The sequence below is a fragment of the Penicillium bovifimosum genome (genome assembly GCF_028826915.1).
Source record: "Penicillium bovifimosum strain IBT 22155 chromosome Unknown utg000004l_segment0_segment0, whole genome shotgun sequence".
Classification (NCBI taxonomy): Eukaryota; Fungi; Ascomycota; class Eurotiomycetes; order Eurotiales; family Aspergillaceae; genus Penicillium; species Penicillium bovifimosum.
The window spans coordinates 738,646-752,142 of record NW_026622713.1 but is presented as its reverse complement, the minus strand read 5'-3'; the positions used below and the strand labels follow the sequence as shown (position 1 = coordinate 752,142).

Here is a 13,497-nt window from a genome sequence, read left to right as displayed (position 1 = left end):
AAAAACAAAAGATCCGGATTAAGCTCCTGCACGAGGATCGGATCGTCTTATCGATAAAGAAAAAACAACCCCCGATCTTCCTACCTCGTACCTACACTCACCTACTACGTACATACTACTAATAACATAGACACTCCCATCTACATACTGTTCATCAAGGCCACAACCAAAAATGCCCTCCAAATCCAAAAAGCCAATCACCAAAACACCCCAACAAGTCCCAAAACCCCAAACTCCAAACTGGCCTCCTCTCCGTCCGCTCCTCCCCACCACAGACCTCACCCTGACCCCCCTCCTCACCTCCCAAATCTACCTGATCCGCAACTTCCTCCCATCCGCCCTCTGCAAAACCTACGCCTCCTTCCTCGCCTCCCTCCCCCTAACAACAACACCGGGAAAGCCCAAGAAAGACGAAGCCCTGCGCGTCAACGACCGCTTCCAGATCGACGATGCGCGCTTCGCCGAGATGCTATGGAACACGACGGCACTGAAACACCTCGTCACGACCCTCGGCGAACACGAGTACAAACCAGACGCAGAGGACGACGAGGACAGCGGTATCCCACCTGCTGTCACGGAACAAGCACGTCAACTCTGGGGCGGACAGCCATTGGGATTGAACCCCAATATTCGGATTTATCGTTACTCAGCCGGGCAGTTTTTTGGACAGCATTGTAAGGATTTGGGTTCCCTTTTCCAGCACGATTCCGGAAATGGCTTCAATGCCAATCAGCAGCGGAACTAACAATTGCAAAAGATGACGATGCAAACAATGTGACTCTACCGCCGCCGAACTCACGCTCGAAAGCGACGCCGGCGCGCACAACTTGGACTCTATTGGTTTATCTGAGCTCCTGTACGGGCGGCGAAACGATCTTCTACCCTGAACCCACGCGCGAAAACCGGAACCCGGAGCCGATAGCTGTTGCGCCGGAAGTGGGGATGGCTTTGTTGCATCGGCATGGGGATCATTGTATGCTGCATGAGGGGGCTGAGGTCACTGGTGGGGAGAAATGGGTTTTGAGGAGTGATTTGGTCGTCCCGAGGTGAGATGGGGCGGGTGTTGGTGCCTTTAGAGGGCGTAGAGGCATCGGTTCCCCGGGCAGTCGGGCAGTCAAATAGAGGATGCTACATATCATCGTAGTGGGCGGGCCCCTACGCGACTTTGATAGACATATTGGAAACCAGTATGGAAATGAGACAATCCTAGTCATTCTGCTGGTTCCTACATATAGTACTGAAGGGACCAATCAAGTGCATAACACAATGACCAAAGACATTGACTAAGGACGAGAATAGGTCCTTGCCACAGACGACACGCATAAAAGAGACAGGAGTTGTAGATACAGTGAGAGAGTCGTAAAGAGTGGAAGGGTTGCTGGGGACGAAGTAATAAACAAGAAAAGATGGTTATTCGGTTATAGGGATAACAGATGATGAGTATAGGAACTCAAGATGACGATTGATCAGACAATCTGAATCTCGCCAATGAGGAGTCTAGTTGCCCCTTCAGCCTAGGGAAAAATTCATATCACATCACACCGGTTTGGAGACAGGGGATCTCTGCGCATCCAGTTCATACTCGGCCCGTCTCATCATGCCCTCCACCGGTCCGAGAAGCCGCTTGAATCCGTCACGGCCCAACCGCGCGACCTTCACCTCGGTCTTGGTGGTGATACTAGCCTGGCGCGGCTTGTCGTCCAACAGAGCAAGCTCGCCAAAGTAGTCACCGCGGTGGTAGTTCTTGACAGCCCCCGAGACACCATTTTTGGTGGCTTCAGCTTCGCCCGATTCCAACAGATAGAAAGCGTCTCCAGGGTCGCCTTCGTGGATGATGGTGGAATTGGCCGGGTACTTGATGGTGTCCAGGGCATCGGCGATCTTCGAGCGCTCATACGGTTTCAAAGAAGACAGGAGCGGGACTTCCTCCAGGAAAGCCTCGTACATGCGACGGCGCTGGAATGCCGAGTCCATCAGGATGCGTCGGAAGGTGATGCGGTCGAGGGCCCACAGAGTGCTTTTAGCCTCGGTGGAGATGACTGTCGCGGCACGCGGGGCATTATACATCAGAGCGAGCTCACCGAAGGAGCCTCCAGGTCCAGTGGAGGCAACCTTGTTGCCCAATCCATCGGGACCAGGCTGCACCGCACCAGAGGGGTGGATATAGATATCGAAGTTCCCTTTCTCCACGATATAGAAGTAATCACCCGCATCACCTTGGGAGATGACCTTGATATCCTTCGCCGGGATGGGCTTCTCAACAAGAGCGTTGAGCACGGTCAAGAATTGATCGTCATCGAGATGGGAGAAGAGGAAATTGCTGCTGACTGCGCTCTTGAGCCGGGAGACCTGCTCGTCGGTCTTGGGGTGGTGAGGGGGCGACCAGCCCTCTGACCCGGCCTCGGAAGGATTTAACGATTCCGCTGAGACGGAGGTTCGACGGCCTAGCGCATAATTGCTGGGGAAGCCTTGCTGTGCGGATAGCTCCGGGAGAGGGGCCATCTCTCCTTCCTCGTCGTCCTCCCCCCCAGAAGGCCCTTGGAAGGGACTCCGACTAAACAATCTTCCGTCTTGTGATGCTCGTGATGCTCCCTCGGCGAATCCACTGCCTCCAAACAAGGCGCTGCCCGGTGGCATAGCGCCCGAATTGGTCTGTCGGAAAGTCATGTCCATCGGTGACGTCACCTCGAACTCCTCGTCCTCGGAAATTTTTGGGATGCCAGACGCTTTATTGCTGGCTTTGGTCTCACGGGGAGGAGTCACGGGGGGAGAAGTAGAATTCTGTGCCATGATGGCGTTGGATTGAAGGCCGGAGAGGCCGCGACTCCGGCACTGAAGCTGAGTGGGATGGAAGTGGGGCAACCGGGAGACAGAGATACTATCTAATGATTGTTGACGGTTAGAGATGGATGGATTGGTAGGTGTAGTTAAATTGAGCATATGGGGTGGAAGAGGAAAGATTGAAGAATTAAGAAGAGACGGAGGGGTAGAAAGAGTCATGGAGGAATTCAAGGCAGTAGTGGGGATCGGTTGAAGTCTAATTGTAGGGATGCTGCATGACCTGTCTTTGGTCTCTTTTTTTTTCTTTCCTTTCTTTAATTGTCTCGGGAAGAAAAATGGAATGTGAAGAAGAAAAGAAAAAGAATATCCAACTGAAACAGCTGGAACTGGGACATTACCTGTGTCTTTGTCACAAAATGGAAGCTGACTCCGGGAAGCTGTACAGAAAGAAAAAGAGCGGGGGAAGCTGGGAGATCCACGGGAAGTCGGGAAGTCAGTTTTAAGTCGGTCTTAAAGATGTTCAATATAAAGAAGATATAAAAGGGGGAAAAGGAATGATTCAAGCAATTATTGGAAGAATGAGGGGTAGGACACTAGAGCTGGTCTGAGCTTCGTCGATCATGGAAGTTATTCACCTTCATTGTACGCCGTATACAGTCTACACCTCAGGCTACAGAGTAATAGGTAGGGTTCAGAATGATCGACGTCATTCCTATTAGTCCGCAGTACATGGTAACAAGCAACGCCAATGAGATGGCCCAGGTAGGTTCGAACAAGGACCAATGTTCCAGATGTCTTCTAGAAACAAAATAGATGATCATTGCATCTTCGCCACTCGAGTGGCGAAATTTCTTTTCTTCAGGGCTTATCTCCATGTGAATGCTGTATGTCATGGACTCGCCGGTTTCGATGTCACCTGAGTGGGGAACATTGAAATTGAAAACTGTAGATTTTTACAAACTACCTAATTGCATTGAGGTACCTACGCGGTTACGATTGAAGTTGTAGATAGAAATAACTATTGAAGCTAAGCCAGCTAGTCCTTTACAATAATAACTAGTAAACCCTCGATCCTTCCCTATAAAGTACCTTGAAGTCAAAGCTCACGTCATGTAAGTCTAGAGCTGGCTGCTAGCGCATAGACCCGGTAGACCCGAGGGAGCCATGGTTTCCCAGCCCCTTCCCAGAGATGATACTCAACCAGTAAACCTTGGAAGATTGAAGAAAAAAGCTAGATAACCAACTGATATCGAACTAGTTCCTCCAGGGCTCCCAGGGTCAGGTACTGGTCTGTGTCACACCCCCACTGCTTTAGTGCCAATTCACTAAGTTCGCGCCTTTTCCCTATCTTTTTACCCAACCAATTTCTCTCCCAATTTTCTCCTTGTACAGAGATTCTTCCTTAGAAATGGGAACTTTTACATTCAAATGGTAAGTCGAGTCAAAATTGCGATTCTCGAGAACCCCCTGTGGTACAATGCTGAGACGGTAACACGCAGGCCTTATAACGCGAGCGAGGTGTTCGTTACAGGCACTTTCGACGATTGGGGTAAGACGGTGAAACTGGACCGGGTGGGCGACATCTTCGTGAAGGAAGTGACTCTTCCTTCCTCAGAAAAGGTTCACTACAAGGTAAGGCTATCTTCTCAGGGATTTTGTCTCGGTGTTTTTCCCCCTTCTCAGTCACGTTCCCTTTTGCCTTGGGGCTGGGTCTTTCCTGGGCGTAGATTTTGGATGGCGGTGAGCCTTAAGCAACCGCCCCCGAGCTGACGTCATCTGTGCCCGCATTTCCCCCCATTTAAAAGGCGCACCTTCCCATGTTCCAAGGTTACCCTGTTTCGTTGCTGACGGAAATTCCACAAAAGTTTGTTGTCGACGGCATTTGGACTACAGATACCAACGTGCGACAAGAAGACGACGGCCACAACAACATCAACAACGTGTTGTTACCTGAAGAGATCCAGACTGTCACTGGCGATCGCTCCACCAACATCGCCCCCACCATGTCTGGCGTCACCCCTGATTCTACTACTGCAGCTCTGGCTGCTAATGTACCCAAGGAGCTCAACGGGAATCTTCCCGGTACCTTCCCTGATACCCCGGGACAGGAGTCCGAACAAAGTTTTTCCGTGGATCCGATCCCAGCTTCGGGGGGTTATGGCAACCCCGTCACCCTGAAGCCGGGCGAGAAGGTTCCTCATCCCAACACACTTCACACCAACACCGTAGACTCGACCGTCAACTTGGACAAGGAATCTTATGAGAAAGGCCAAACTCTTCCTCTTGGCGCTGGTAACGAGAACCCCGGAGCTAACGCCAACAATTCCACCTTCGCTATTCCTCCAATCACGAACAGCATGATTCCTGAATCCAGTCTTCCCATCGGAGGTCCGGCCCAACAGGCAGCGCTGGCCGATCCCGAATATAACATTCAATCCGCCGGTCCCAACTCAACCACCGCGGCACTGGCTGCTGGTGTGCCGCTCGAGCCCAAGGGCAAGCAGCCTGACGGCGATAAGCCCGTCGAGGATGTCCCGCAGGTAGTGAAGGAATCGTTGGCTGAGGCCAACCAGGACCCGGAAGCTGCTGCAAGCGCGGCAGCAGTCGAGGAGAAAAAGGCTCTGGAGGCGGAACTTCAGAAGAAGGTCCAGGTCGAGGAGTCGGCGGGTACCCCGGCGCCTACCGTCACTGCAGCTACCCAGGCAGTTGCACCTCGCCTCGCCGTTCCTAGCGGCGTGGATTCGGCCGATGTGTCCCCGACCTCGACCCCTGCCCCAGGCCGCCAGAGTGGTGGTGTTGCTGCTGCCACCCCGTCTTCGGCATTGAAGAATACCGAATCCAGCGGGCAGGATCTAACAACTGGCCGTGAGGTGCCTCTAAAACCCGATACTGCCACTGCGGAACCTGATGGACCCACTGTGACGACTGGAGCTGAGTCTGCTCAGGCGCCTTCAACCTCGACCCCCAAGCCTGCAGAACAGCCTTCCAAAAAGTCGTCCCCCACCACTGAAGGCGCTTCTACTAATGGAGACAAGAAGAAGAAGAACCGCTTGAGTGGCTTGTTCACCAAGCTCAAGGAGAAGATGAAATAAACCACTCGAAGATTCCTCCACATTGGAATCAGTGTTTTGGATCCAGTCAACCTCGGTGGTACAGTCTCAGAAGGTGGCTGTAAGAGCTGACAGGTCGCCATTCCTTTTCTGTTTTCCTCTAATGCCTCACGCCCTTTGTTTTGATCTGGATACCTCTCCTGCCTTGTCTTACTGCATTGTATTCCTGTGAGCCGCTTCTATGTTCATGCCTCGGCTGGTAATTATCGTTTAATGGAATTGCCTTGCTTTTGTGTATTCAATGTCAACCCTTTTGATCTTTGTAATTTGGGCTAATATGTACATGTGTGCACTGTCTCATTGAGCCGAAGTCGGATCCCCAAGGCCTGCGTAAAATGTAGTACAGACCTTGTAGTATCATCTTTGTATGCGAAATAGAAACAAAGAGCAGTAATCACCAATCGGCGGAATTGACTACTTTCGTCAATTCGAAGTTCCAACGGGTTCCCGGTAAAGGTGGGGAGAACTGGGTCATGGTACGGGTCATGTTCTGAGTCCGCTCTTCTCCACCTTAATCTTCCCCGACTTTGGGACATCTGACCTACTTTCCTTGTCTCCCACTCTCCCACTCTTTCTCTCTTCCTCTCTCCCTCTCTCTTTGCATTGTGCAACAGAACAAACCACTTTATTTCCTGGGTCGCAGCGTGCCACTGGTATCTTCACTGTCGAGAGAGAGCGCAAACATGGCAGCCCCCACATTGTCTGCCATGATCGACCCGACAAAGCAGGCCGAATACCCAATTGTGCTGGGCGAGAGGCTGCAGAACTCCGACACAAGCCGACTCATTAACATCAACTACAACCACAAATCCAAGTCCGCCACCTCACAACAACGCTCCACTATCTCGCACTCGCGATCGACCGAGACTGACCTTTACGACCTCGAGGTTACTGATAAGGCCCCGAATGCCGATCACTCATTGGTCTATTCCTACAAAGGCAGCGAAGGGCGCTCGGGCGAACGAAGCCTCGTTCTGATCTTTGACCCGGAGCGGAAAGTCTTTGTTCTGGAACCAGTCTCGACAACCTTCAACTTTAATTTACGGTCGGCGCCAGGGAAGACGGAGAAACAAGTTCGCGAGCAATATGAACAACTGCAGATAAAGGAAGAGGATGAACCAGCCACCTCGGGCGAAGACCGTCACACGGGGAGCGCCAGTGAGGATGAGGGCCCGGCCGACGCGAGCAATCCTTACGACTACCGACACTTCCTCCCCAAAAATCGGCCGCAAGGTGACAAGCCAATCTCCGGCCACAGCACCCCGGAACCTACCACAAGCAGGGCCAACACACCCTTGATACCGACTGCCAAACCCACGCCGAAACCCGCCTCCCGCCCCAAACCCCAGGCAAACCCACTGCGACAGAAGAAACAGCCAGCCAGACAACCAGCCAAAGCACAACCGCCTGCGAAGCCAAGCGAGCCGGTCAGACATCAGGAGCCACGGGAGCAAGAGGATACTCGCTCGTCCCCATCTGATGCAGGGACGGGCTCACAACAAACCGGACAATCTCCAGGCTCCAACATCATTGTTGATGGAGATCTCATTATTGACATGGGTTCTCCACCCCCGTCGCGCTCATTCCTCGTCAACCCAGCCTACTTCTCGTCCAATAATACCCCAGCAGATGACGAGGGAGACGAAGGCATAGGAGAGTTTAGTCTGCCCTCTCCGGCTACCAATATGGTCCCAGCTACTTTGGCAGCGACTACAGAGACAGCCGTGACAGAAGATGAAGTGGAGGACGACGATGCTTTGGCGGCAGAGATGGAGGCCGCTTTTGAGCAAAGTGCTCGTGAAGAGGAGGCTCGAAACCAGTATATTCAACCCACCAGGCAATATGTTCCCAGTGACGATGAGAGTGAGGTCAGTGAGGAGGAGTGAATGTCTGGGCCTTCTTTGTGTATTGCATCTATCAGCGTGGCGCCAGGATGGACCTCGGTCCTAAAACATACAAGATACCAATTTTTTAGGGAGTAGTTCAGTACAATCACATATTAATACTCAATTGAACAACGTGGAATGTTAAGCGTACATAACATACTGTATTACGCCGAAAGTTAGGAACATTATGACGCGAGCGAAGACGGTAGGTAGTCTGTAGAATAGCATAATTAAAATTGTAGGGCTTTTTTCTAGTCCTGCCTGGAATCCTGGATAGTTAGGACATCATAGGAGGTCCTGATATCGACCTCCATGAACATTTACAAATCAATGGAATCCCAGGGGAAGCATGTATAGGACGGGAGTTGTTTCTTGTGGAACGGATCATGGGATGATCCAGACTGGACCAATATTCAGGATGCAATGGGTGTTGTGACCCAGGGCCAATTGTCTACCTCAAACGTAGGAGCTTGGAATGGGACGCTCCTCACGACATCTTCACGTGATTCTAGCCTTTTCAACTTCTTCTTGGCACAAGTCGATGTGAAGACACCTACAATTTACTGATCTATACAAGTTTCTTGGAGTTTCTTACAATTGTGGGAGTGAACTCAGGCTTTCATATGCTCCATGTCTCTCAACTAAGAGACTGAATCACAGGTGGACGCGAATAATACATATCCCAATCAAAGGAGCCGTCCAGCTGCAAATATCCAGGCATCTGTGAATGACCCCAGCATACTTTCATCCAGCCAACATCCTCCTCTGTACACCCTTCTAGTGGCTCCTCTTCTGGACCAGGTCCCCCGCGTTCCGCTAGCTCTTCCTCATCTAACTCCTCGGGTTTCCATTCAGCATTAACCAAACGAACGAATCCTTCATGTATATCGTCTTCTGGCGTGCTCAGGACCGAATCCAAGGCTTCTTGGTCAACCATTATGAAAAAGCGGTACCTGCCGTTCTTCAAATGCCACAGGTGACTGGGATCAATTCCCTGTTCCTCCTTTATCGCGGTCACAGCCCATTCATTGAATTTCTCACGTAGAGAGATAACCGTCGCACCCTCGAAAGAGCGATCTTCCAAGACCGTTGGAGCAAAGCTACCGACGAGATCTAGACCATTGTAATACCCAAGGTATTCTTCGACGCGCTTGTGGATCCGCACTATGAATTCCTCCCACTCGGAGTCACTCCGATACGTGCATCGATAGATCACGAAACCCCATGCTTTGAACTTGTCTCTGTCGAGAAGTCTCTCGAGCTTGTCGGCACCGTTCATCCAGCTCTCGATTTCGGGAGTTCGTTTAGAGGGATCACGCGGTGAAGCCATGTTTGTCGAAAACTGGGTTGAAGGGTTGAGAGGTAGCGTGATATGCACAGGGAGAATCTTTTGAGCGGGATGGCGAATGGGACTGCGCAGGCGACGGAAGCTGCTTGTGTTGCTCAAGTGTCGGCTGCGAAAAACACTCCTTGCAATCATAGATGGGAAATGCCTTAGCGTATGGTCACTTGGGTGAGGGGGGAGCGGAAAAAGTTAGAGAAAACACGTGGAGCTAGGGACGGAGTCGGAAATACTGCGTGGTCAATCATGGTGCGGCCAATTGGATATCAACATGTCTGAATTGCTATAAAGCCCCTAACTAGTTATCTGGCAATATATTGTTAGTTACATTGTGATCTAGTTCTAGGTATTGATGCCGGATGAATTATCTGGAAAAACATTATCCCGACCAAAAGCTTCCCATTCAAGGCCGGGGATCGGCTTGACGATGTGGAAGATCCTCTTTCTCTCATCCTGCCAAGTTCAAGTTGCCGGCATAAGTCTAAATGTGCGTAAAGCTCTATTGACGCAATATTGTTCACGTCCGATTTCCCTGTCTCCTGAGTGCACCGTCATCCCGCGATGCGATAGAAAGCTCCACCATGCTTGATAGGGCCTGACGCAGTGACGACTGGAACGACCACGACCATTGTTAGCCACTCCGACGTGCTATCTCTCACCAGGCGCGCCGGACGTGCTCCCATACCGCTTTCCAACCTACAAAGAAACCTTCCTCGCTTTTACCCCATCTTGGATACATCGCGCGCGCGGCAATGGCATCTCCAATGCCAAAGCGACGAGTCCCCGGCCTGCCAAACCCGGTGTTGGAAGCAGAGCAACAAAAATGGTTATTCACAGAAGAAGAGTTCGAGCGCACCCCGTCGCGCATCGATAAGATCGAACGTGGGAAAGAGGACTACATCCGACACCGGGCAGTCGAGTTCATCTGGCAAGTCAGTGTGATGCTGAAGATGCCACCGCAGACCTCGATGACCGCCACAGTATACATGCATCGGTTCCTCATGCGGTATTCATTAATGGGCCAATATCAGGAGAAAGGGTCGGACCTGATGCACCCGAAGGTGATAGCAGCAGTGGCGCTATTCGTCGCGTTCAAGGTAGACGAAGCCATGCGCCGCATGAAAGACTTCGTCATCGCCTGCTGCCGCGTCGCCATGAAGCAGCCAAACCTGATCGTCGACGAGCAATCCAAGGACTACTGGAAATGGCGCGATCTGATCCTGCAAAACGAGAGTGTCATGTTGGAATACCTCTGCTTCGACCTGCAGGTCGAATCCCCCTACCGCATTCTCTGGGACTACTCCGTCTTCCTAGGCGTCACCGACAACAGACACCTCCGCCATTCCAGCTACTCCTTCCTCAACGACTCCACCTACACAGTCCTCTGCCTCCAATTCCCGCCCCGCGTCATCGCCGCCGCGGCCCTCTACGCCGCTGCCCGCCACTGCAAAGTCGCCTTCCCAGACGACGCAGAAGGTCGTCCCTGGTGGGAGCAAATCGACGTCCGTCTAGACGACCTCATCCGCGCCTGCACCTTCATCGTCAAAATCTACGAGCGCGTCCAGCAAAACCTCAGCAAAGGCTACCCGGACTTCGCCATATCAGAAACAACCTCCAACCCAAATGACCCAACTCGCCTCTTCGACACAGACCCCACAAAACCACGCCCACAACATTCAATCCCGCCCACTCCCTCATCATCTCTCACCACCCAAGAACCACACACAAACGGTCGCAAACGCTCCCGCGAACCCGAATCACGTCCCCAACCCCCCTCTTCGCCAAAACCAGCATCAAACGGTAACCAAGAACCTTCACCAAAGCGCCAGCGCACCGTCACCCCCTCCCCAGAAAACATCTCAACAACGGGCTTGAAAACACTTCCCTCGTCGCGTCCGCGCATTCCTGCAGCTGCGTCGTCACACAATACACATCAACCGCACTCCCGGGCCGTGACGGATAATGAGCCGGCACCGGGGTCGGCATCGCATATCCCGAAATCAGAGTCGAGCGCCGAGGAAGGCGAAGTCTCAGAGAAGGATCATGGTCATCCTGTTGAACGTCCTGCCGGGGCGGTAGAGGATGATGATGGGGGAAGTGAAGAGGGCGAGATTTGAAATGGATATTCTGATTTCAGAGAAATAGAAAAGTCGGGTCTGACACAGCTATGGAGAATTGCGGTTCTCGTTTGCTTGTGTTTACTATTTCTGGTCTTCCCTCTAACTATCACGTGTTCTCTTTCGAGGATAGTAGAGGAATGAATGATTATGAGTTTCTAATGTCATAGAGAATTTCAACTTTCAATTCAATCTCAGTTGATTGCAGTTTTCGATGAGCAGGCGTAAGGATAGAAATAGTAGGGCCTCCAGCATATGCGCGATGCGAAAAAGTGTCACTGTACACAGTTGACAACGGACTATGCTTGAAAAACACGAAGAACAAGAAATCAAAGCTGCTTTTCCCCCCATCGGAGGCCACAATGAATGCGATGCAACCATACCAGAACGCCTTGGATACATGTATGAACGATCTTCTTCCGATCTTCCGATCTGTACATTCACCATTCATCCTCGCAATGCCAGTTCAACTCGAATCACAATCAGCATTCATAATCCCCAAACCCTGATCCAGCAAGCTACTCGAAGCAACATAACTGAATCCACCGAACGGATTACTCCCCGGCAAATGATCATCATCACCAAACTCCGCACTCTTAGCCGGGCAAACCTTTCCACGCCCATAATAATCCTCCAGCCCATGAGCGGTAATCGGACTAAGCGGGAGATTAGTGAAATCCACCGAGAAGTTCTCAGCAAGCGCTGGGTCGGTAACAATAGGCTGAATAGGCGGGGCGACTTCGCGGCGCTCAAGGGCGGTCCAGTCAATCTTGCGGAAGAAGCGGTGATTCTTGATGATCTGCAGATCCTTCTGGGGATGGTAGCCGAGGCGTTTGGAGGGTTCTTTGCGGAGGAGACGGGTGAGGAGGTCTTTAGCGTCTGGTCCGAGGAAGTAGGGGAGAGCGATTTTCTGCTTCACGATTTTTTCTTGGAGCTTGGCGTGGTTGTTGGCGCGGAAGGGGGGCGAGCCGGTTAGAAGGTCGAAGCCTAGGGCGCCGAGGGACCACCAGTCGCAGGCTTTGCCGTAGGGCTTGCCTTGGATTACTTCGGGGGCCATGTACTCGATTGTGCCGAGGAGGGAATTGCAGCGGTCGTCGTCGCTGACGGCGATCTTGCTGAGGCCGAAATCTGTCAGGAGGAGGTGGCCTTCGGCATCGAGGAGGCAGTTCTCGGGTTTTAAGTCGCGGTAGAGTACGCCGACGGTTTGGTGGAGGTGTTCCAGGGCGAGAACCATCTCCGCCATGTAGAAGGCTGCGGCGTCTTCTTCGAACATTCGTTCCATGGCGAGGTGGTGGAAGAGTTCGCCGCCTTGGGCGTACTCTAGGATTAGGTAGAGCTTTGCGTGGTCTTGGAAGGCGTAGAATAGCTTGACGACGAATGGGTGGCGGTTGACACTCTCCAAGATCGTGCGCTCGGTCTTGGTTTGCTCGACTAGTTTCTTGTGGACGGTGAGGGTGGCCTTTCGGAATTGTTTCTGGGCATACAGTTTGCCGGTGAGTGTGTGGCGCACCAACAATACTGTTCCGAAGGATCCCTTGCCCAGACAGAGGATAGGCACGAAGTCTTCCGCCGTCATCTTCCGGCACACTTGGTTCCGCAGCTCTTCCTCGACGCTTGGGACTCGGTCAGGGTCGTCCAGCGCCGCTGAGTGCACTGCTTCGGAGCTAACAAAGTCCTGATCCAATGGGACTTCATAGCTGGTCAAGATCTCTGTCTGGTCGCTGTCGGAGTAAACACTGGCAACACTGGGAGTCTGGGAAACAAGTCCATTGGTAGCGGCCGGGTCGTCGGGCAAATTCAAAGTGCTGAGTTGAAGCTTCAATGCGCTGATACCATGGCCGGTGGATGCCTGAGCCAGCGGACTAGCCCCATCACGCGCGGTAGGAGGACGAGAGGCAGCACGAGAGCTTGTAGTGGAGAAGTCCGATTCCTCGTCGCCGGACGCCAGAGGGGTGAAGCCGCGAACGGTTGCGCAAGCCGGCGCCACTTGATTCTTCTTCTTGACCTTGCGTCGCGGACGCTTCCACATATCGGCGTTGAATTTCTGGTTCGCGAGCCCATTCGGTCCATTGACTTGCTGCTTTGGGGGCGGCATAGTGCCCTCGTGTGCCTTGGAGGCACGGTGATTGGTCGGGATGTCGATGACGGACTGTTCGCTGTCGGCCTGCGGAGCAAAGACATCCCCGACCGACAGGTCTTCGGCATTCACAGAAGGCATTGTATGTTCGTTTTCTCAACTGTAGTAGTTGCGCGATTGGAGC

The 13,497-nt window shown here is 52.4% G+C and overlaps 7 protein-coding genes across 7 annotated transcripts; 4 read left to right on the top strand and 3 right to left on the bottom strand.

Moving 5' to 3' along the window:
* Positions 1-172: 172 nt before the first annotated feature.
* On the top strand, positions 173-1,050 carry N7515_004574 (uncharacterized protein; the record flags this gene model as incomplete). Its single annotated transcript, XM_056665318.1, has 2 exons — positions 173-674; positions 701-1,050. 2 exons carry the CDS (start codon positions 173-175, stop codon positions 1,048-1,050), a joined length of 852 nt encoding a protein of 283 aa, XP_056522268.1.
* Positions 1,051-1,536: 486 nt separating this feature from the next.
* On the bottom strand, positions 1,537-2,790 carry N7515_004573 (cyclic nucleotide-binding domain-containing protein; the record flags this gene model as incomplete). Its single annotated transcript, XM_056665317.1, has 1 exon — positions 1,537-2,790. One exon carries the CDS (start codon positions 2,788-2,790, stop codon positions 1,537-1,539), a length of 1,254 nt encoding a protein of 417 aa, XP_056522267.1.
* A 1,419-nt stretch (positions 2,791-4,209) lies between these two features.
* N7515_004572 (carbohydrate-binding module family 48 protein) lies at positions 4,210-5,873 on the top strand (the record flags this gene model as incomplete). Its single annotated transcript, XM_056665316.1, has 2 exons — positions 4,210-4,413; positions 4,587-5,873. 2 exons carry the CDS (start codon positions 4,210-4,212, stop codon positions 5,871-5,873), a joined length of 1,491 nt encoding a protein of 496 aa, XP_056522266.1.
* Positions 5,874-6,574: 701 nt separating this feature from the next.
* Positions 6,575-7,777, top strand: N7515_004571 (ELL-associated factor; the record flags this gene model as incomplete). The annotated part of the gene is made up of 1 exon (XM_056665315.1): positions 6,575-7,777. One exon carries the CDS (start codon positions 6,575-6,577, stop codon positions 7,775-7,777), a length of 1,203 nt encoding a protein of 400 aa, XP_056522265.1.
* A 637-nt stretch (positions 7,778-8,414) lies between these two features.
* On the bottom strand, positions 8,415-9,107 carry N7515_004570 (uncharacterized protein; the record flags this gene model as incomplete). Its single annotated transcript, XM_056665314.1, has 1 exon — positions 8,415-9,107. The coding sequence occupies one exon, from the start codon at positions 9,105-9,107 to the stop codon at positions 8,415-8,417; it is 693 nt and encodes a 230-aa protein (XP_056522264.1).
* A 764-nt stretch (positions 9,108-9,871) lies between these two features.
* Positions 9,872-11,236, top strand: N7515_004569 (uncharacterized protein; the record flags this gene model as incomplete). The annotated part of the gene is made up of 1 exon (XM_056665313.1): positions 9,872-11,236. One exon carries the CDS (start codon positions 9,872-9,874, stop codon positions 11,234-11,236), a length of 1,365 nt encoding a protein of 454 aa, XP_056522263.1.
* A 466-nt stretch (positions 11,237-11,702) lies between these two features.
* Positions 11,703-13,454, bottom strand: N7515_004568 (AGC family serine/threonine-protein kinase; the record flags this gene model as incomplete). The annotated part of the gene is made up of 1 exon (XM_056665312.1): positions 11,703-13,454. One exon carries the CDS (start codon positions 13,452-13,454, stop codon positions 11,703-11,705), a length of 1,752 nt encoding a protein of 583 aa, XP_056522262.1.
* Between the last annotated feature and the right edge of the window lie 43 nt (positions 13,455-13,497).